Source organism: Astyanax mexicanus, chromosome 16 (genome assembly GCF_023375975.1).
Source record: "Astyanax mexicanus isolate ESR-SI-001 chromosome 16, AstMex3_surface, whole genome shotgun sequence".
NCBI classification, from domain to species: domain Eukaryota; kingdom Metazoa; phylum Chordata; class Actinopteri; order Characiformes; family Acestrorhamphidae; genus Astyanax; species Astyanax mexicanus.
This window is the reverse complement of record NC_064423.1, coordinates 36,040,835-36,065,815: the sequence shown is the minus strand read 5'-3', so window position 1 is coordinate 36,065,815 and position 24,981 is coordinate 36,040,835. Positions and strand designations below refer to the sequence as shown.

At 38.5% G+C, this 24,981-nt stretch overlaps 1 protein-coding gene across 2 annotated transcripts in view; it reads right to left on the bottom strand.

The window, feature by feature from the left end:
- Positions 1–24,981, bottom strand: part of sbf2 (SET binding factor 2) — a 207,335-nt gene that overhangs the window by 146,590 nt on the left and 35,764 nt on the right. For both annotated transcript variants that reach the window (XM_049465532.1, XM_049465533.1), the window contains exon 4: positions 2,493–2,630. In XM_049465532.1, the coding sequence (XP_049321489.1) occupies positions 2,493–2,630 (138 nt within the window). The remainder of the gene's footprint in view (positions 1–2,492; positions 2,631–24,981) is intronic.

The following is a 24,981-nucleotide window of genomic DNA, read 5'->3' as shown; positions in this document are numbered from 1 at the left end:
TCTACGATCGAGAGATCGCTGGTTTAAAACCAGGTCATGCAGCTTGCCATCAGCTGCCAGAGCCCCGAGAGAGCACAATTGGCTTTTCACTGGGTGAGTAGATGAAAAAGGGTGATGATTTAACAAATTTTATACCTTTTGAGGATCTGCAGATCAGTCAAATCAAAGACTAATGCTGGATCACAGGCTAAAAAATATATTGCAGTATATTTCTTGACTCAGGCCAAGAATAAAGATGTGTGATGGATAATACTGATCAAGATATTTAAACACATTTTCACAATACACAGTATTTATTATGCTTTAACTCAAAAACAAGATGCATCAACAGTGGCAGATTCTACTGTTCCAGTTCACATTTCTGGAGAGGACTGTTTACTTTCTGAAACCCTCAAGCAGCTTCTGGAACTCATCACAACTTATCAAAATGCATGTGACATGAGTTGCTTAATAAAATAAGTTGTTCCTGAGGAGAAGCAAATAGCTTGTGCATGAAAAACACAGAATATTAAGCCAAGTAAACAGTGCAGGATTTTTCCAGCAAAGTAACTGTGGCCAATGACGTCTGAACCTCAGCCTCCTCATACACCACTGCTTTTAAATTAGCCAATAACATAAGAATATCTAAAGTGAGTTACTGTCCACCACTGATCCATTTAATCACCAGTCCCAGGCACTAGCATTATGAGGGATCCTGAGACCCCATGGAGGCTGAGAATCCCATGGATAAGCATTACGAGGAGCCATAAGTGCTACCAGAAGCTGCATAGTTTCAGCACTGCAGCACTGTACAGGTGCTGGTCAACGAATTAGAATAATTTGAAATAGTGCAATCATGAAATTCTTTGAATGCATTTTTTGTGCAGAAAGCAAATCAGGTGTTCACCGCACCTGTCCTACTCGTTAGACTAATCACAGAACTCGTTACCTGGAAAAAAATTTGCTCAGCTGAGCTTTCCAAAAGGCCCATTTAGGCCATTTAACTGTGACACTGTTGTTTTATTGAATTAAAATAATGGAGAAACCGTTTCATTGAATTAGAATAAATGCTCGAATTTTTGTTTTCTGTGAAGAGTGTTCACTGTGCAGTATAAAGTCAGGGTTGAGTAGAATTTCTAAGTTGTAAAATCAATCATGGGTAAGCAGCGTGACCTCTCAACCGGAATAGTGGCTCAAATTCAAGCCCTTCGCCAACAAGGCTTGACCCAAACTAAAATTGCTGAGCAGCTCGGCATCAGCCAGTCTTCCGTCTGCAAAGCTCTCAAGAAAAACTGCAGCAAGCGCACCAACTGTTCCGGCGTCCGAAAAACTTCTGCTCGCGACAACAAGCAGCTGAGAAAGATCGCAGTCAGCAACCGGTTCAAGTCCACTTCCGAGCTCACCGACTTGTGGAACAAGCAGACCGGCGCTGACGTCTCCAGATCAACCACTTACCGTCGTCTGTGCGAACTCGGCTTCAAATCTTGCGTTCCAGCAGTAAAACCGATGCTCAACAAGAAACAAATGGAGAAACGGCTGAAGTGGGCCAAAGAATACGGCGAGTGGACTGCTGAAGACTGGCAGAAAGTGGTCTTCAGTGACGAATCACGCTTCTGCATCTCCTTCGGTGACCAAGGTCCTCGTGTCTGGCGTCGTGGTGGCGAAACCTACAACCACGAGTGCGTGAAAAGATCCGTCAAGTTTCCCCAGAGCGTTATGGTCTGGGGATGCATGTCCGCTCGAGGTGTAGGGAAACTCTGCTTCCTCAAGAAGACTGTCAATGCTGCCGTATATCAAGATGTTCTGGAAACGTTCCTGATTCCGACTGTTGAGGAACAGTTCGGCGAAGAAGACTTCATATTTCAACAGGATCTTGCACCGGCTCATGCGGCAAAGTCGACCAAAGATTGGTTCACTAAAAAACAGCTTGAAGTTTTGGCATGGCCGGCCAACTCGCCTGACCTCAATGTCATTGAAAACCTTTGGGCCATCGTCAAGCGGAAAATTTGCGACAGAAAGCCTACTACGCTGGACCAACTGAAGCAGAACATCGCCACTGCCTGGGAAGCTGTGAGTGCGGAAACTTGCGACAAGCTGGTCAAATCGATGCAGCGGAGACTTCAGGCAGTCATACAAGCCAAGGGGGCAGCCACAAAATACTGAGAAAGTGATGATTGTAATTATAATAAAAATTATTCTAATTCAATGAAACGGTTTCTCCATTATTTTAATTCAATAAAACAACAGTGTCACAGTTAAATGGCCTAAATGGGCCTTTTGGAAAGCTCAGCTGAGCAAATTTTTTTCCAGGTAACGAGTTCTGTGATTAGTCTAACGAGTAGGACAGGTGCGGTGAACACCTGATTTGCTTTCTGCACAAAAAATGCATTCAAAGAATTTCATGATTGCACTATTTCAAATTATTCTAATTCGTTGACCAGCACCTGTATATAGGTCATGTCACCCAAGACTGGTAACAAGAGTTTCTAGCAGCTCCAGTCAGTCAATCTCACCTGCAGGTTGACTTCAGCCTCGTAGAAGGTCAGGCAGGAGCAGTAGTGTCTGTCTGACTCCATATCCGTCAGCACCACTGTAAAGAAGGTTGGCGGCTTCCTCTCGCGAGACAGTCTCCATCCTCCCGGCTGACAGAACTGAGGAGAGAAAAGAATGAAGATGAAGTATGTTACAAAACATACAGCGACATAGTTCAGATACAAGTGCCAGGCAGCAGACTCTGGCAGGACTGTTCCAAAGAAAACCTCTTTATAAATAATAAAAAAGTGTAGGGATGTGTCATATCATATCGTACATAATATATTCGCCAAAAATGTTGAATATTGTGAATGATATTATACCCTGAAATATTGTGCCATATCACCCACCTCTTATTATCACATCAGGGTACTTTATTATTTTTACCGTTTTTAGAAAAATTCAAACTCTTCTCATTTCCCATTATATATCTACTATACACAGATTATATCTGTCCAGTATCATTTATTTATTTCAGTGCATTATTAGTATCATGACATTCTGGATTAGGGGTTCGCCATATCATATCATGCGCAATAATATCGCCAACATTTTTTAATATCGTGAACGATATTACACCTTGAAATATGGTGTCATATAAATCACCCCTAATTATCACATCAGGGTACTACTTTTTTTTTTTTACTGTTTTTAGCTAAAGAAAAATTCACACTGTTCTCATTTCCCATTATATATCTACTAGAGACAGATTATATATGTACACTATCATTTATTTTACATTAATCCTGGATATATGGAGATATTTGGAGTGCATTATTATTAGTATCATGACATTCTGGATCATTGACTTCTGTCACAAATCTGATAAAATAAATCTTGTTGCAGTAGTGTATTCTTGAAATATTTTTTTATTTCTATGATTTTGTCATATTGCCAAGAGTATCGTTATTGTAATAAAATAAAATATATCGTATAAAATATCGTGATATTGTTTTAGGGCCATATCGCCCACCCCTATTCATGTCATATCATATTATATACAATAATAAAATGTATTTCTTTTTTTTATTATTTTTGTTGCAGCAGTGTATTCTTGAAATCTGTTTCATTATTTTTTTTATTCAGTGTTTTGTCATATCACCAAGAGTATCGTTATCGCGGAAATATCATGAATTATTGTGATATTATTTTAGGGCCATACCGCCACCACCCCTATTATGGCCACTAACAATATTAGACACAATACAAAAATATACTCCATACTGTGATATTTTTGTTATTTACTTCTATTTGTTTGTTTGCATGTTATGTGCTGTACTTTAGTTTATTAGCAGATTGTTGCTGTTACGCATTTTGTGACAATATATTTTTTTTTTTTGGGAAGTTACCGTTTACGTTTACTGACAAACTTTTTTGTTGTTTATTTCTGACGAAAGTATAAACTGTAGGGGTGCCTGCTTATCTGTGAGCTGTGGTGCGCCAATGTTCACCAAGACAAAGAGTAGCCTTAAGCACCACCACCAAGCCATTACAATACTCTTTGAGGGTGACCACGTGGATCCCATTCACACGCATTAAAATGTGTATTAAAAACTAATCCAAACAAGCCTGAATTAAATCAACTTTACTGCTCATGAGCACCTGATGTTCCAGTATATCTGTGGGTTGGGCAAATGAATTACTGTGAAAAACTCCTGAGAAATTCTTCGATAGAATTTATAGGAATTAGTTGGTCAACATTCAAAACTGAGTAAGTAATTAATTCTGAAAGGAGACGCTTTCATGTGTATAGACATATAGTGCCAGTTTCACTTCCAGTTATTACTGGAAAGACTTGTGAGGGAGTTTTGGACAAGCTCAGATTGATAGGGTGCTGGTAACTCATCAGCGTAAAGGTGGTAATGCGTTTATTTTTCTGGAGACCTGAGCAGGATGTCCTCCTTCAGCTACAACATCCTCTCATCAGAGAACAGGAAATGGCACTGATTCGCCTTACTCTCCGCTGCTGGCTCTAAAACATGCCCTTCAGACTGTCTGAGTCAGGGAAATACCACTCCACATTGGCAGCAGTTAGGTCTGTGTATGAGCAAGATATAGCTGACATGATGCACATCATGATCCTGGGATTACAATTTAAAATATTGCGATAAAGTAAGCAAGGCAATATTATGATTATTTAAAACAAATTTTACAAAAACTGTATAACAGTAGAACAATACATGTATATAATTGATAAAAAGTAAAAGAAAGTTTCAGTTTTAATGCAAACATAATAGTGTGATCTGAAAATCCAGTAGAGGTTTATTTAAAAAATCTTTCTAAAATGATCCTTATTTAAATGACCAGCTATTATTTAGTATAATTCAGATAATAAAGGTAAATTGACAACTGTGTACAATTACAACATTAGTTCTCTGAAAATCACTTTTCTTATCCACTTACAACCTGGAACTGGAACTAAAAACATCCCAAATAACTTAGATTCCGATTCACAAGGTCCTGATTCAATTTGATTTGTGATTCGATTTAGGGAAGTTAACACATAATCTAGTAATTAAACACCTGTATATCAATAAAGTATTGCAAAGACAAATCTCATTATACTTCGATATATCAATATTTTCTAGTAGTCCCTAGTAGTAATCTCATTATAGGGTGAATCTACATAACGGATTTGACAAATTTGTTAAAGACAGATTTTAAACCAGAGCTGCACGATAACTGAAGAAAATAACATTTGGATAATTTGTAGTTCTGCTATATAAATATATTGCAATATTTAAAAAATACAGGAATTAACAATACATTTAGCTAGAAGCCAATGATTCAACACAGGGCCGTTTCAATGGATTTGGGGGCCCCAAGCAAAATGCATATTTTGCCGGCTGCGGGAATCACTAATCCGGCTGGCTAGTTAATGACAGTTACTAGTGGGAGGGGCCTCCTTGAGGGGGATTCAGTTAACAGTGGTGTACTTTTCTACACTGGTCGTCACAGTATTTAAAAAAAAAGGTTTGTCATTGCATTTAATTCATAACCAGTTGTTATCTGGTTTGCTTGCCTTGTTGCAACATGCCTGCATGATAATTAATAATGCAGTCTATACAATCAATGACTGGAGTGATACAAATTTACTTTGGTAAATACCATCTGTAATCTAGTAGAAATTGTTATGTAAAATATGAAGTGTGATTGTTACTTTGTATCAAAGCTGTAAATAAGCTTTAAAAAAATTAATTTTACATTGAACAAAACATGGCATATCCTGTGATGTGACTACTGCACTTGTACATTAGTAGCAGTAGTACATCAGTAGCAGTAACAATGCTAAAACTATATTTTGTGCAGCCTGATTTCTTTAAAATAACAGCAAAATGGTCCCTTGGTCTGCAATCAGGCAGATCTTAGAGTAGGTGATAAAGGCATGGTGAAATAAAGTGACAGATTGGTGAGTACCGAGTGGTTCTGGGAGGTCGGACAGTGAGGAAGCTAAATGTGCAGAGGTGAGTGCCAGCACCCACTGTGGCCTGGCATCAGTGCAGTGTTTTGTCTGCAAACAAGAGAGCGGCAGGAGAAACAGGAGGGAGAGGAAGAGAATGATGGATGATGCAAACTCAGACTGGGAAAGATAAGAAAATATAATTTCGTCATTCGCTGACGAATGATGAAAGAACAAAAGCGAGAACAAAAGACTCATCAACCTGACATTACGTAAGCTCCAACAAGTAGCTCCACCAGGGCTGGAGGAAATGACTTAAAAAACGTATATATTTCTTTTTATGCTTTTTTACTTTGTGAATTCATTACTGAAGACTATATTAAAGCTGTACAGGAACACATGCAGAATTATTCTGTAAAAAAAAAGTGTTAAAGAAACCAGAATGTGTTTTATACTTTAGATTCTTCTAAGTATCACATTTATCTTTGAGGACAGATCTGCACACTCTTGGTATTTTAATCTCAGTGTCTTCATGAGGGAGAGTCGCCTGGAATAGTTTTCTCAGCATCTTAAAGGAAGGAGTTTCTGGAGGTGCTGAACAATAGTTGCTGCTTTTCCTTCACGCTTTGAAGCTCCAGCTCATCCCAATTAAATCACCTTTTAAATGTCTTTTTATATTATTCTACAATAGAGTTCCCTAGTCAAAGTCTGATTGAAACAGGCCATTCATACTGGAAAATCCCCCAGTGTGTCTGAATTAAAACAATTTTGTAAAAAAGAGTGAAACAAAATTCCTCAACAGAGATGTAAAAGACTCATTGCTAGTTATCAGTAAAGCTTTATTGTTGTTGTGGCTAAAAGTTGGCACAACCAAGTTATTTGATTTAGGGGGCAAACACTTTTTCCACACAGGGCCAGATTGGTTTGGAATTTTTTTTTTTCTAAAATGAAATCATAATTTAAAAAGTGCTTAAAAAGGATATTTACCCAGGTCTGATATTAAAGTGTAGTGAACAATCTGAAAAACGTATGACTAAAACGCAAAAACAAAAGAAATCTGTAAGGGGCAAATACTTTTTCACGCCACTGTGAGAATTTTATTTTGCTACAAATAGCAAAAAAAATTGTACTCTGATGGTCCATAAAGCACTAAAAACGTTAGCAATTTTATAACATACGATATGGTATGGCCCCTACCATGGTATACCTTAAAAACAGCATCCTGCTGCAACTCTAGTTCACACAGAATCGACAATCTATTAGGAACAATTGAGAGAGGGTGATTGGAGGAGGGAATGGGGTGAGTGGAATGGGAAGAAGGGATGAGGGAAAAACAGAAGGAGAGGAAGAGAAAGCGAAAGACTGGTAATGGTGACCTGAGGGCTTGAACCAGGATGTCCCCCACCAGCAGTAGACACAATAGCAGGCAGGAAATCTGCAGCGCTGGACGGCAGAAGGGGAAGATCGGGATGCTCCCCCTTCCATCATCAGAATGGGACAGGTGCCAGGAAAATTACGGAAAAATACGAAAATATGCAAAGCATGTCACAAATTTCCGCTGAAAACAGATCTGATGTTCTCTAGCTGACCACACAATGGAGTACGGAACAGACAGAGCCAGGAGCCGGGGACGGCGATCAGCGACTCGCGCATTTAGGTAAAGCCACATCAACAAGTCACTTCTCTGAAGTGTTATGATTTGACTGCCCAAAGACTCCATAGAGGAATGCCTGTGATCTGGCAAGGATTCAACCGCTTCAAAATAAGGGACCAGTTTGAGACTGGCACGTGTCTAAATGTGTAATTCATAAAAAACGACTGAACAACACTACAGCAATCAATCGTTTTAAAACATTAGCATGTTCTGTTTTACAGTAAATATTAGCTTAAGAGTGATTTCATACCTACCTTGTTTGTTCCAGACTAAAATTCGGTCTGACCAAATGAGCTAGTCTTGGCACTGAACAATTGAACCATGGTCTGATTTGTTTGTAGTGTAAAAATACTTTTTTTTGGCTGGTTTGGACTGGTTTTGGATTTGAAAGTTGAGGCAGGCCATCATCACCAATTTAAACAACATAAAAAAGCCCACATCCTATTCATTTGCCCAGGTGTCAAGCAGTAGTATGGGTAAAACCAATTCCGCAAGTGAATTCTGTATTTACTGTGACTGTAGATTATTTATCACCCTCATTTACGCAACTCGACTCAACCTTTCTATCAACCATCAGCGTCAAGTATATAGACAAGCAGCAACCTATACATGTAGGTGGAGATGACTAAATGTATATGTATAAGATGACTAACAAGCATATGAACTTTGGTTCATATTTTAATGTGTTAAACACCCTCAGGCTTGGCAGTTAGGTTTTCTTGAGAAGTCTCTAGGGACAGCTCAATTATCTAGGTATGTCTAGACTAGCTGAGAGACGCTGCCAACAGCCAGAAGCCTAAGCTTATCATTATTATTATTATTATTACAATCACTACCATAAACAATCATAATTACTTTGATTACTCTTACCGCCACTGGTACGATTACATCAGTACTCCTGAACATATAAGACACCTAGATGGCTATATAGTAGGGCTGGGAGGTTAATCAAATTAATTTCATTATTTTTCCATTGTGTACTTCCATAATTGACAGTCACAATATACATTTTTTCTTTTTTTTTATCACTTCTGATATCACAATTATCACTTTTTTTCAACATAAAAAATAACGTATACAAAACAAGGAACTATTAACACTGAGGATGCCTTAAATTATTGTGCAATAAAAATGAAGTAAAACCGATAAAAAATAAATAAATAAATAAATAAATAATTAAAATAAAATAGTTTTCTGGGTTGTAGTTTAGTCTTTGTGTTTGTGTTTCAATGAAATCTGGTCTTTCATTCTTCATGTAAATTGTCCATTTTGACCATAGTTTTCCAAAGCCTATGTGCAAATGTGATTTCATTACTGTTTTAATGCAATTTTCAAAAGGGGATAGTAGAGATTGTACATACATAGATTTTTACATATAGGAATCTCAGTAGATAGACTGAGTAGATTTTCTTCTGTGAGAATCCTGTAAAGAACTCTTATGTGGCAGTGATTTACATATTTTACTATTTTCCTTAAAGGGATAGTTCAGGATTTTTGACATGACTCTGTATGGCATCAACATGACCAGTGTCGTGCATTCTCACTGACTTACCCCCGACCATGTCCGGTGAGCGGAGTTCTTGTCCAGTATTGTCCGAGCCGAAAGTAGTCCGGCATGTTTGCTGGGGTCACGAAACGAAAGCGTTTTTCTTCCCAAAACAGTACGAGTGCAAAAGAGTGATTTATTTGCATAACAAAAAACGGTGTCTGCAAAAGTCACGCCTCATTATCACTGGGGCACTACTTTCATTTTGGATCAGTGCCCAGTAGTAGTTTGACCCGAGTAGTATAATTACATACAGGTGAGCCTTGATCTCCATCTAGGTTTCTTTTATCAGCTCAGAAGGAATGTTTCCATGACACTGGGTTTTCTTAAACATATTCTATGTTTTTTGTCTAGGTTTGATTTTTCTGTCCTCCTACAGAACAGATCTCTGTGAAGCTGCTTTGAGACAACATCAGTTGTAAAAAAAAAAAAACGCCATATAAATATGTTTTTTACTTAATATTTTGATTTGATTTACTGATTTGTTTGACTGCTCCAAACAGACAGCTAACAATGAAGTCGGATTCCACATCAGGCCATGATCAGAGCTGCAGCCATAATATTTAATCTGCAGCAAACAATTTAGCTTTTGGCTTGTTTGACTAGATTTGCCTCAGAAGGCCTGGAGGTCACTGGAGTGATCAAAACACCTGAACAATGAAGCTGTGCTGCATGACTGCCTTCACGTAGGGAGGAACTGGTGATGAGTAATGAGGCATTCAGAGAAAGAGAAAGAGGAGCAGAAGTGATACTAAAAACAAGTCACTGATAAGATAAGACTCCAGCTACTGTAAACTCATGACTGATCTCTGTACAAAGTACAGGGTGACCAGTAAAAGAATGCTCATAACAGTATCTAACCTCTAGGTGCAGCTGAATCCCATCACGCTGGACAGAGGAGAGGACAGACCGTGCGCTCAAATTAGCTCCCAGTCAAGTGACAAAGGCACTTGAAGTGTTGCAGTGTTTGTGATGTCAATAGGCTTGGCAACATTTCTGCCTTGTCGGAGAGGGTTCCTCGTCATGTGGGCAGGGGCAGGCACGTCTCTCGCTGCATAAAAATGCGACACTTGATCTGCAGCTTGACCTGCTAAGAATCGGCACGGCGGAGCAAGCATGAAGAACAGGACAACCAAATTAGACCCTCGTCTGCCGTCTGCAGTATTCTGTTACTCTGCCGACTCATGCCTTTCTGTTTAACGACAACCGTAAATGGCGTGGGATCATTGTCCAGACCAGAGGACAAAGAGAACATTGTCCATATGAAACGCAAGAGCAGTTGCGTGTGGGCTGCATGCTGACAATAGCTTTTTTATCATCCCCCATTTGTCTCATTTCTTCATTTCTCACTTCCTTTTAAAAGGTAAATCTTTTTTTACTTTTGTCTCCCAGGAGTTACAAGAAATGTTATACATTTACATGAGCAAGTTCTTCCAAGAATCAAATGATGAACAATTTGGTTTCGGTTTCAATTCATAGAGATGTCCAAATCCAATGCACTAACTTGGGATCAATGAGTGTATGTAGAAAAGCAGGGACAGTGTATCATCTCTTAAAAGTGAAGCCACCACAGGCCTAGGACATCTTTCTAGGAACTTTTCTAGGAACATCTTTCTAGGAGTCTTTCCATCTCCAGTGTCTAATTCCAATAGTTTATTTATTTGAAGTTGCACACCACCATCTAGTACAATGATAGCACTATACAAAAAAAACACCAGAACATAGTCTCTAAGGGGTTTTACAGCCTTAAAGATAGGTCTTTAGAGCAGACCAAAACCTTCAAAACCTCTCCGACCACTGTCGGAGGTCATAAGTCAACTACCCAAGGGGAAGGAGAGACATCAGCTAAAAAAGCCACAAAGTCAATGATGGGGCTTGTAACAAAATAGACTAATAAAATAAAACCTGTCTCAATTAGAAATCAAAATGTAGACCAAATGGGCATTAACCCTCCTGTTAGGTTACGGGTCAAATTGAAAAGGTAAAGTTTAAAAAGTTTGAAGAGCTAAGAAAAATCTTAGATTTTCTTCTGCTGCCTTTAATTTTAGTTAGTGTAATCAACATATAACCCTCTGCAATAAACATAAACTAAAACAGAATTGCAATGTTATGTTTTAATGTTATGTAAAGCTATTATGTTTAATATATTGGTCTTTCAAAAGTAGTAACGTAGTGAAACATAAAAAAAAAGTTTGAATATGTCTTTTTTTTTTGAAAAATGAGTGATTATCTTGACTGAATCATTACTTGTTAGAGGTAAGGAACACCACTGCACTAAATATTGATAGAATAATTAGAAATGTAGTTAGTAAAAAAATATTCATACTGCTTGTTTGGATTATTATTTTTATTATTATTATTTTGGATATTAATTATTTTGGATATTAATTGGATAATTAAATATGCACCAGGTCAAATTGACCCAGGAACACCATTGCTGTTCCTGACAAATGAACATAACAGGAGGGTTAAGCAGGTACAGTGAGGGGCACAAAGCAAACTCACTTAGCCTAAAAATGTCCTCCATTACTGAGTGCACCCAAAATGATTTAATTTTACTATGCATGCAAAAAGAGTGAATAAATGTGCATTTCTGTGCCTGGCATTTGACACATATCTGATCTCTGGGTATATCCTGTGTGGTCATATTGGTATTTTTATATGCATGGTATTTTTTTTACTTGAAATTAATTGAATCCCATAAGTCTTGATCCAATTCCATTTCCAAATCTTTCAAACAGTTAGCTTTTAAACATTATTGCTCTATATCCTAAGAAGGTAGAGTTACATTAAGGAACAAAATGTTTGACAGCAACCTTGACTGAAAGAGACCACATGAATAAGTCGAAGTAGCTGACATTGCAGCTGAGTTGTCAGGCAACTAGACAGTTAATCATACTAGTATTAATCATTGATGATTGGTCTTGTGCTGCTTTTTTGCAAACTCTGTAGAAACTCTGTACAATGTTTTTTGGTAAGACTGAAGTACACTTAAAAAAGGCCAGTGTAATAGAGATAGTCATACAGAGATACTTATCTGGAGAAAAAAAACTAAAATAACCTAAATTGGAACAGCAGCAGCAGTGAGTGTATCTCAGGAAGACAAGACAATGACATAAATGAAAGAGGAGGAAGAGGGGTGTTGCAGAAGGCCTGGGCAGCACGGCGGGTCTCTGGCCAACAGCAGGTCTTTTATCACGTCTGATGCTCAACTCCAGACATGGGGGTGGTCTATTTCGGTCAGCTAGGGCCAGGGTCTACACCAGACCCGAGATAGGAAGTCCTCGGCCGAGCTAAGATGGAGGCTCTATTCATATGCGCGAGCACGTGGAGCTGGAGGAAGCTCAGGCAAACTCCCCGAGTAAAAACATTTCCTGAAAACATCTTGAGGGTCAAGCTTAAAAAACTACAATCTGGCGGGGCTGCACTGTGTCACGATGAGCGCAAACAGGTCCTCCGTGTAATCTAGACAAATCAGTTCCATGTTCTGGTGTTCAGACAGGACAGTGATGTTAGCCATATTTTGGACTCCGCAGCCAAACTGTATACGTTTGGGCTCAGCATTGTTCTATACACAGTAAAGCTGGGGAAATTCTGCTGGCGTGGGTTATGCAATCCGCACAAATGGTTCATTTTAGGGACTGGTATTTTTAGAAGGTCAAAAACAATGTCTATAATTCACCACAGCCTCTAGGGGGTGAGTAATATGGAGACACCAAAACTGAAACCGAGTCTTTCAAGGCCCCGGACTGGCTCGCTGATGCTTCTACCAAATATGTAAGCAGTTTAGATAAGGGTGGAACAGCCATATCTCTAATTTGGCAAGTTAGCATAATGTGTCAATTATTTAAGCCACGCATAGTCCGATGTGTAGCTCACACAGCTGTCTGTCTAGCTCTGGTCTTGCACAGTCCTTTGGGGAGATTTCTTCACTTGAGGCAAATACTTGTCTCTTTTCAAAAAACGCCATATAAATTAAAAGCACACAGGCAGTTCCCCACATGCTTAGCCTTGAGTACTTCAATGTGGATGACATGTACAAGCAAACATCCAGAAATCCTGGGGGATTAGGCCATTCGTTCACTTGCTCACTGCAGCCGGGTTGCTTTCGTTTCCAGTTCCAGTAAGAAAGCGGGGAAGAATATATATTGAGATGAATGAAAATCCGGGAAGACTCCGCGAAGTCCTGGAGGAAATTCCTCAAGTTTTTATACTTGAGTAAAACAAAAGATTTTAGTCTGTTAAACCAAAGAGAAAGATATGTGATAATAGTGGGAAATAGAAACTGAAACAAGAGATGGAAAGAACAACCAGCTATTTATCTGTAACAGCCAATCGTTAGTCAAAATATGCAACTAGCAGATATCTCTCAAAATTTTAACTGGTACTAGGAGCCAGTCAGATAACAGTGAGGAGTGAAGGATTACAATAGCGCCCTTTGAGGATGATGGATAGTGGCTATTCAGTCACAGAAACCAGCAGTTACTTATGCAAAAGCTGGAAGATGGCCAGAATGTGTAAGACTAACACACCTCATGGAGGAAAAAGAGTAAAATGACAGGATTTCCCTCTTAAAAGGGCATCTTTCAGCAGCCCATACACAGCGAAATAGCTATTAGCACAACAAATTGACTGGTTAGTTCTGTAGCTATGGGGATTTATAGACTCCACAGTGCTTTAAAATGTGGTGGATTTAAAAATATAAAGGACATTTTACCTTAACAGACAATGCATTACTAAAGTAGCCTGGAAATATTTATGTAGTATTATGCATCACCCTTGTTTGGTGTCTGCAACTAGTCAAACATTTTTTGGCACTGCAATCGGCCCCAAAATAACTGATTGGTCCATCTAAGCTCTTATGCAGAAACATAGGTTTGAGGAGAAATCAGCAGCAAAATAACAACAAAAATTCCTTTAAAGAGCTTGCTCTGTAAGCTTTGAGCAGTAGAGTGTAAACACTTTTGTCCTAAGCCAAAGCGAATCACAATACGGGACTGCGTCACCTCAGCCCCCTGCCTGCGACCTGCGATAAAACATTAGCGGACAGGTGCTTCCTGTGGCTCGTCGAGAGCCTCACTCAAGCTCTTCTATGCTCCGTCCAATCAGCAAGCTTTCTTCTGTCCGTTTGTGTTCTTCACCTGACAAAACAAAGCTCTCCATTCCGCAGGTTGGACAGAACCAACAACAGAAGCAACAGCAGTCACGAGGCCTGCCACTCTCCAGTGCCGGGCCAGGAAGGAGAAAGTGAACCCTGGTTCTGACTGGAAGTGACGGGGCTTCCCCTCCTCTCTTAAAACAATGGACGAGCGGTACACTGTAGTACACAAACAGTCACTGACCCAGGCCTATAGCCTTACTATAGGTCTGTTTTCCCCAGAAGCAACAGCAGGTGTTCTGGACGTAAAGCGACAAAAACAAGCCAGACCAAAATAGGCATGAGATAATAAGGAGGCTGCACTGGCTTACCATCAAAGAACTTTTATTTTGGAATTATTATCTTAGGACATTTACATTAGGATCACGACAATATAACACTAAACAAGGGATTCCCAGAAGAAGTTTTATTTACATTGCAAATCATAAGGAACAAAGACACAACCAACCAAATAGACAATTCAAAAGTTCAATGTACCTTGTAATAACTGTAACTGAGCAGACATTAAAAGCCTTATAATAACAATGTTTTTTAGCCAATATAACAAAAATATTGTTCAGTGAGTATAAAAACACTAACCAGACACCTCTCTCAAGAGTTCATTATTCAGCTAAGTACAATGAGTATCAGAACACTAATCAGATGCCCATTTTGAGAGTTCATCACTAACCCAGTTCAGTGAGTATCAGAACATTAACCAGATCCCCCTCTCAAGAATCCATCACTCAGCTCAATACAGTGAATATTAGAACACTAATCAGATACCCGTCACAAGAACACATCACTCAGCTAAGCACAATGACAATCAAAACACTAACCAGATACCTCTCTCAAGAGTTCATCTTTTAGCTCAGTACAGTGCATATCAGAACACTAATCAGAACACTAATCAACCTCTTGAGAGTTCATCACTAAGCCCAGTTCAGCGAGTATCAGAATATTGAACAGATACCCCACTCAAGAATCCATCTCTCCAACTCGTCTCAATACAGTGACAAACAGAAGACTAACAAGATACCCCTCTTAAGAGTTTATCACTTACAGTCAGCCCAGTACAATGAACATCAAAACACTAATCGGATAGTGAGATAAATAAAACCATTAAAACAAACGCAGTGGCCGACAACTTTTTTTGGACAACAGAAGATTTTTGGAATGGTGGAGAAGATGTATCAATGGTGAGAACAGGCCATAGACAGGTTGCATAACCAAGAAAAACCAAGCAAAATCCAAGAATGAGCTCATACCATCCATCTTCCATATTTTTTGTTTTTAAAATATTGTTGAACAACTGTGGGGATGTGTGAAATATGGAAAATATCTCCAACACATTTGTTTGGCTGGGTCGCATTAAAATTTTGTGCATTCCAAATATGAAATGTGGGTGTATTACGGCTGGACATCCAGTAAGTCCATCTCAACTAGAAGCAGGTTTTTCTGCATTCCATCTGAATAGATAAAAAGGTGGAAACTCGGAGAGACTGAGGCAACAAAGACAAATATAAAGCTCCTGGACATGCGAGCAGTCCTGCCAGAGGCTCTTTTATAACTGTGTGCCAGATAGAGCTGAGTATAGTTTGTTGGCTTGCTCTGAGTCAGGGAAACCGGCGCAGGGTTGTGACAGTGCTTCCCTTCGGCAGCCTGCAATGACAGGGGGCAGGAAATAACAGGATGAAGTATGGTGGAGCTCCCTGTCTTTCTGTTTGGTCATGCTTTGCTTGCATCCACCAAGCAATTCAAGCACAGCATACTTCAGCTCTGAAGTAAAGTGTTTTAGTGCATTTGGTTTATTTATAACCAGCATTGTGTGTGTGTGGGAGGCAAGTGAGCATGTGCATTTTTTGCAATGACTTAGTCTTCTGGTCTTCACAAATTATACAGAGGTTACTGAGTTTGTAAATCTGAATATTCTAGGCTTCAGCAAACGTCTGACCTAATCTTCAGAAGAACATCAGACGTCCTAAAAGTAGATAAGGATAATATTAGACCTGCTCATTGTTTTATTGAGGAAAATGATCCAAATATTACAAATCTGTGAGCTGCAGAAAGTATACCAACCTTTAGAAGGTGAAATCAATTTAAGGTGCTTTCAATAAATAGATGAACAACAAATAGATGTGAGTGGGTAGAGCCCTGTTTTATTTAAATAACAGGGATCTATTAAATTCCTCACAACACCTGTATTACACTGTCTAATGTTAAAGTTAAAGCCACTGCAATCCAAAAACAAAACTACTTCCCATCTATACTTTAGTAATGCTCACACTGGCAATCCAGAAGGCAATTGGAACAATGTTTTTTGAAAGGATTAGTTTAAATTTCTTCTGCAAAACATGGTGGTGGTTTGATGGTAACATCTGGGACAGAATAGTTTGCTATCACTGATGAAATAATGAATTCAAATTCTCAACATCTCTCTGTGAGCTGAACATCAAAAGAATGTGGGTCATGCAGAAGCTGTTTTGTCCTGAGCAACAGGCAAACATTTGATGTGCTAGACTAATCAACAGTTATTGCAGCACAATATAGTCAGACCTACAGCTCTGGAAAAAAGATAAAAGACCACTTAAAAATGATGAGTTTCTTCGATTTTACCAAATTGAACACCTCTGGAATATTATCAAGAGGAGGATGGATGATCACAAGCCATCAAACCAAGCTGAGCTTGCTTAAATTTTCGCACCAGGAATAGCATAAAGTTATCCAAAAGCAGTGTGTAAGACCGGTGGAGAAGAACATGCCAAGATGCCTGAAAACTGTGAATTAAAATCAGGGTTATTCCACCAAATATTGATTTCTGAACTCTTAAAACTTATGAATATGAATATGAACTTGTTTTCATTGCATTATTTAAAGTCTGAAAGCTCTGCATCTTTTTTGTTATTTCAGCCATTTCTCATTTTCTGCAAATAAATGCTCTAAATGACAAATTTTATTTGGAATCTGGGAGAAGAGTTGCCTGTAGTTTATAGAATAAAACAAGAACTTTCATTTTGCTCAAACATAAACCTATGAAAAGCATAATCAGAATTATTTCCAGTGCTCTATGCTCTCGTTATCTAACTTTAGAACTTGTAAAAATCTGTCAGATATATGCAGAAAACATTTAAGCATCATTGTAGGTAAAATAGGCAAACGAGCCAATAGTAGAACCGCCAAAACAACAAGACAACTGAAGACAGCTGTTTGTCGTGTCAAGTTTCTGTGCACAAGCAGCAGCAATGCCAGCACTGAAGTAACAGGGCTAGTTTCCAAAGTGAAGTCAGTGAGCAGTGTTAAACCTGCTAGTGAAGCTTCCTCACCAGGTCCCAAAAGATCTAACGGCAGAGTCGATTGTGCAGGAGGCCTCACAACATCCTTGGGGCGTTTGATTTCCACGGCAGGCGCAGCGTCCATTACTCATGTGCAGATCTTTCTGACAAACACATGATTCCATTCTCCCTTGGAAGGCATCCTGGCAGATGGAATGCACTGTTTTGTGTTTCATTTCTTCTTGTTTAACAAACAATAAATGAAACAACGTGCCGCGAGGCATATCTGCTTCGTGAGCTGTGCTGGATGCTCAGCGACCGAGACTCCAGCTAACCGCCTGGGGGGTAACAGTGGACGCGCTGATGGTGAACGCTGGCACCAAACATGCTCATTAAACCATGCTCTAAACTATGCCCCAATATACAGGACCCGGTGTAGGCAATTACTTGTAATGTAATCCAGTGGAGGCCTCTTGTCCCCAAATTAACTTGGGACGAGGCGGGTTTGGGGGGATGGGGGGGCTCGACTGGACAGACAGCAGACGCTGCACAGACCATGTTACAACTGTTTACACATTTTCGGAATAACTCCCGGCCTCCTTCCCGGAAGTGCGTGCCACATTCCAGATTACAACAGGGATTCGGGAGGGAAAAGAGCAGTTCAAGAAGTCAAAGTCGGCAGACAAGCGAAATGACACAAACGTTTACAATCTGCCCCGTGCCGAGAGGTCAAATTCCTTCATTATAGGATGTCGGGCCCCAAAAAGGAATGTTGTGTTTCATCACAGTCCTCTCAAAACAAAGCAGAGTCAGGAGCGAACAAGGATTCAATCAGTTTTACTGTCAATGACTGAAGTGAGACTTCAAAGAGTCATCACATGTGTCACTGCATCCTTTATGTCATCAAAAGATTCATCATTTTCTAGAACATTTTCCATATCTCTAGCTGTGATTCAAAAACTCAAAAATACAAGTCACCATGTTCTAATTATTCTGCATGTTATTTTTTCCAATTACGGTCCAATAATGTCTGCAACATATTGAAAAGTTCTTGCAAAATGTATTGAAAAATGTATCAAAAATATTTTTTAACAGACTGTATCATGATATCTGTAATGCAGTCCGCTTCACACAAGGTTCTTTTAAGAGTTAAAAATGGTTATTTTATCACATTGAATCAAGCCTTTGTTGCTGTTATTCTAACTGTATTACATCACTGCTTCAGGTTAGATTTGTTTTAGAGATTGCAATAGATACCATTCCCATTTTCTCTCCGATATATAGTACAAAATAGAAAAATATAGTACAACATATAGTACACAACAGAAATTGTAAAAGGCAGATTACCAAACAATATATAAATCAGTCAGGTATATCATATTACAAACTAACAGGAACAGGTATCATTCCATATGACTTTTGTCACACTCAATGAAAGCTAAAAAAAATATATATATAAATCATACATCATGCTGCCTTGCCAAGAGCACGTTGGCCAGTTTTCAGCTTCACTTAGCATGTAATCAAATCAGCAAAGGCTAATACTTGCAGCGTTAACATACTTAGATTGGGATCTTTTTTAGTTATAAAATTACATATATGACCAAGAGAATCTATGCAGATTATGAGTAGAATAAAATATACATAAGTTATACAAATTTTGCTTGCGACACATTTTTGGCGTTAAATATCAATATTTTAACTGAAATATAGGCGCTCTAAAATCCCCAAGACATGCCCCAAATTTGACTATTTGAGATTATTGGTTGTGAAATTCTGTGAAACTGAGGCGAATAAATCCAGAATTGCTGTTACTTGATTATTTAGGAGTATTTTATCCTCTTTACTAACACACATGCCATTAAGTATTGCAGAGAATAATCTTGCGATATATTGAGCATCACAGAATTGTAGTATCCTGAAATTCCCTGTAATTCACACCCCTAGTGCAGATTAGCAAAAAAATTAAAATCTCAGAATCAGAATAAGGGAAACATATACTGTTCTTCTGCTTGTTTCTGAGTCTTCTGAGGAAAAAGGGAAGTGTTTTATTTTAGTCCTGTGAGTCAGGAGCTATATTAAACCACTTTAGATGGTCGGTAAAAAATAAAACTCCAGAGTTTTGAGTCTAAAAGCATTGCAGACTGAAACCTCAAAGCCACAGTGCCAGTCAAGGTGCCAGCCAGGCAGAAGTGGACTTGCAGTAGGGGTGTTCCATATCGCATCGTTCGCAATATCATCACCAAAATGTCAAAATATTGTAAACAATATCATACCCTAAAATATTGTGCTATATCACCCACCCCAAATTATCACATCAGGGTACTACTTTATTTTTATTTTTTTGTTCTGTTTTAGTAAAAGAAAAATACACACTGTTCTTATTTCCCATTATATATCTACTAGAAACAGATTATATCTGTACAGTATTATTTATTTTACTTTAATCGTGGATATATGAAGATATTTGGAGTGCATTATTATTAGTATTATGACATTCTGGAACATTGACATCTGTTACAAATCTAAAGAAATCTGATTCTTGTATTTTTTAAATCTCAGTTAGGGGTGTGCCATACAATATAGTATTTAATTTTCATTTTGTTGCAGTAGTGTATTCTTGCCTTTTTTTTATTCAGTGTTTTGTCATATCGCCAAGAGTATCGTTGTCGTGAAACTATCAATCAATCAATCAATCAATCAATCAACCAACCTTTATTTTGACTTGGAAGTACATTGAGGACCATCCTCATTTTCAATGTAGCCGAGCATTGATATGACAAAGAAAATAATAGCTAAATTTAATTATTTGAAAACAACAATAAATAAAATAAAAAAATTGAATTAGAATAAAATAAAATAAAAAAATTATAATTATAATAAAGCTTGGTTTAATTGATAAAAAAATTAAGATCAAAAGAAGATTAATACAACAAAAATTAGTTAAAATTAGCTAAAACTTACTTTTACATAATACAATAAAAATACAAACACAAATGAACTAAAAAATAAAATAAACAGTTATAATAATAAAAATAACCGTAATTATAATAAAAGAAAAGTAAAAGTTAAAAAGCAATAAAACAAAACTATTAAAAATGATGAAATACCATGAAATATCAGGATATTATTTCAGGGCCATATCGCCTACCCCTAACCTGGAGTCTACACAGGCTTTAAACAAAGTTATCCATCCATCAAACGCCTCTAATGTCTTACGGCTCTTAGAAACACACGACTGCTTGCCTTCTGTTGTGCCTGGTTTCTACTGGCTGCTCAGCACATGGCCCGAGGCTGAGGCAGGTTTCGGTAATGAGCACGGGCTGGCTGTGTGTACCTGGGTGTTAATAAACATGACTCGTGTGCCAGTCAGTCATTCCTGTTATGATGTGAAACCGCAGAGGGCCGTGCTGAAGGACTGCGCTCGGGGCAGCTGCTGAGGCAGGCAGGTATGAGCTGCTGACTGGAGGGAGGCATGTCAGGGCAGTTACCCAGAGCTGTAATCTCCAGTACGAGCCGGCAGATCCGTTAAAGAACAGGAAATTTATTACAGTCACGGCTGACGACTTTCATCCATCAATGTTCTCATTTACAGTTATCTTAAAAACACAACAGAGCTACTCGTCTTTCCCGTTACTTGCTTAAATACTCATATCCTACATGCTTCACTTGGACTTAACCCCAATTCTGATAAGATCAGTTATATATGAGAAGGTGGAGATATTACACTCTTAGTAATTGCTGTCAGCAATGTCAGTCCTAGTGCTGGGCGGTATACCGGTGCATGGAGAGAAATAAGAACAGCACTTTATCTGAGGAGCTTCTGCTGCTGTTCCTCACTGTATGAGTGTTTTATCCGAGTAAAAAATAGAAAAACAACAGCAAACAGCCATTATTCAATTAGAAAAGAAATTAAAGGAATTGCTTGACAAGTTCCTCTTGTTCCCCAGACGAGCCTCAGTATAACTGAGTACTGAGTAAAACCCAAAACAAACTCTGGATACGAGGTGCAAAAAAATCTTCAAGACCAGTAACTAAAGCCCTTTTAAATATATTAATACTTTAGATTGAAGGATCATTTTAATTCACACTGAACTGAATGTATTTGTTAACTGGAGAAAGAAGGGAATTGTGGCTATTTTAATACTGTAATGTCTCTAATGGCTTCAATAATACCATATTGTGAATTGATATTTAACTTATGTCTTACTTGTGCAATAAAACTTTTGAGAAATATCTCTTTTACAAAATTTTAGGTCCATTTATAGTGTTTATTGAACTATTTAAAATATTTAGTTTGTAAAGAGAGCTGTGTTAAAGTTGTTGGTGAATCTTAGAATTTAGCTGTTTTTCTGCTAATAAAGTCTGATTTCTTCATATATTGTGTAATATTCCATCATAATCTGTGAAAAAGGCGTTTTTCAGATTTTTTTTGGAAGCCCTTGAGGGGATGTTCAGTTTCGCAGTGTGTGACGCAGATACCTTGGGTTGTTCAGTCTGTCGTAAACCTCAGGTGTACAACCAAGGGCGTATGATTTATATCAACAGTGGCAGAGACGACCACTGAAACAAACAAATATATGGGAGGGTGTATGACAACTACACAAACAATCCAAAAAAAAAACAACATTTTATTTTTAGAGGAACTCCCAGTTTCCAAAACACAATTTACATGTCCAAAACATGTCCATCCAGTATTTATCATTATTATTATTACTAGACAATACATTATCTTTGTCCAATCCACCATGGTTGAGTGTAAGTACGATAATTAAGCTGACATTATCAGATGATTTTTTTTTCAGAGACACTAAGAAGTAAAAGAAGGACAGGGGACGGTCATGCCCAGGGAGCAGTAACAGTTAAGGTTGCAGGTAGTCAAACCCAGGTATTAAACCCCAGCCGTGTGTAGTCAATACCCATTACTCTGATTACTTGTGTACAAATTTAACTAACTTGTACTTAATAGCTGTTGACTAGAAGGTAAGGAAATGAAAAATGGTCTCTGACTAGAACTGGGTATCGAAATACGACGCCAAAAAGAAACGTCTCGGTAGTACCAAACTATTTGGTACCCATTTTCGATGCTTTACATGAAACATGCATACATATGCCAAACACCGAGAGCGTGCACTGCCCAGTAAAACAAAAGCAAAGTGGATCATTTCAATTGTCCTCACACAGCCGCTGTGCTGAAATCTCTCAGCCGATCTTACTGTTTCCCTCTTGCTCACTCGTTCGCTCTCATTCGTGCTCTCTCTCCCACTTTCTCACTCACTCACTCACTTACTCGCATAGTCGTCCTCTCTTTCTCTCTATAATAATACAGATATTATAATGCAGTATAATGTGATATTTCTTAAAAATAACTTGTTTTTGTTCTTAGTAAAGCACCACAAAAATGCTCATTGTTTGTTCCAATAAGATCCAAATGTATGGTAGCCTCTCATGGTGACAATATGAGAATAAGATTACTCATGTAGGCTGTTAAATAAATATGTTTTGTAAGAATAATTATCGCTTTTTGTATTTTTGCTTGGAATTTAGGAAAAGGTATTCAAAAAATATTGGTTGGGTATCGGTATCGAAACTTTTAAAACGATACCCTGCCCTACCTCTGACTTTTGTAGTTCTATATGTTTACTGTGAAATGTTTTAATTAATAGCAGAGTCCATCCATTTTCCTCAACAAAAGCTCTCTTAAAAGACCAACCTTATGCTGCCGTTTAAAAGGTCAGCTGGGCTTTGGCTTTTCCAGCTAGCAGACCTCTGTAAAGTTTACTGCCACAGAATAAAATCCACTGACCTTAACAAATCAAACAAACCCGTGTTAAACTTCAGTTTGGGCCATTAACAAATGGACTCGGCGGTTCAGAGAGAAAGAACAGAACCCACTGAGGGTTTTGCTGTTCCTATAAAATCCAAAGTTCATATGCTGTAATGTAACATATCTAAGTTCCGCTGAGGATCAGAAGCTACATGAAGAACACTGTGCTGTTGTGTTCATCAAAAAGCACTTTGCTGCTGAAATGACAAATATTTTCATGAAGACAAGATGAGGAAAGGCATGTGAAGGCTGGGTGGTGCTCGTCTGGTGGAAATGGAGTAATGTTGCTATTTATCGCAATACCTTTTGGGATAGTAAAATGTCCAACCAAAAATAGTTATGGTGACCAGTGTATGATTCTGATTCAACAAGCTTTTAGGTTCGGTACTTCTCTTTGAGAAGACCATAGAAGGCCATGCTAAACAGGCCAACCACTCAGTACTGCACCCAATAAATCCTCACAGTGCTAATCTATGAAGAAATTCCAATCATTCCTCAAGATCAATACAGCCTTTAACTTCTTCCAGTCTGACATTTTGTAGTAAATTTAAGTTTGACAGAAAGCTTCATTCTGTGGCGCTTCAGAGCATCAAATTCCACTGGGCATCCGCTCAGCCTACACTTGAGGGATTTACCAGCAAGACACTTTAAGGTCATAAAACTCCCCACTTTGGCAATTCAATAAATCAGCAAATTAAGCTGAAAGACAACAATTGCATTTAAACAGACTGTGTCTTCAATAGCATAATTTGAGGCATATGGAGCATTTTCACTCACGACTGAATGAAGTCACCGTGGAGAAATGTTATGAAAAACATGTCCATGCAAACATAGTGTCCAAAACATATCTGTGATTGAACAGTCCCATGATGTCAGCGAACACAGCACAAACCTGCAGTTGCCAAATCTTAAAATTACGCCAGGAAATTCACACTAAGAAAATAAAACTAAATCAAATATGCAAGTCTTGTTGGGTCAATGCCTTCTGACCAACTGTAATGGTATTAGTGGTTATGAAAAAAAGCTAAAGAGGGACAGGGCTTATTTTAAAACAATGGGTATCTGGTTCCATTACTGGCAGGACACAAGTTTGATCCATGGCTGGGAAGCCTCCCCCCCTCAGCACTCCCCTTAGTTGTGATGCTAACCAACAAGATTATGGTCGAAACTTGATGTTGGGTATAATTAGGGATAATTTTTATTCTTGTGTGAGATGTGCTTCAAAACATTAGAAAACATCCCTAAGAGAGCTTGTGCTCTCTCCCCTCATCACTCCAAAAGGGTGATGTCGATCAGCACAAGGCGTCTGTGAGCTGGTGTATCAGAAGCGAGTTGCACTTTCTTCCGAGCACGCTGTGATGCGACTCTGCAGTGCTGCATCAGCAGCAGTTGAAAAAGAGGTGTTGGCTGACTTCACATGTATCGGAGGAGGCATAAGCTAGTTATTGGTCTTGTAAATTGGTGAGAAAATCGGAAAACAATAAAAAGAAACAACAAAAAAAGAAAGAACCCCCAAGCCTGGGCTACAGAGGGACATAAAGCTCCCAGCATTGAACTGTGGATCAGTGGAACTGTCCTCTCTGGAATGAGGGTTGTCCATCCAGTACTTCCAATACTTCTAAATTAGATGAGTT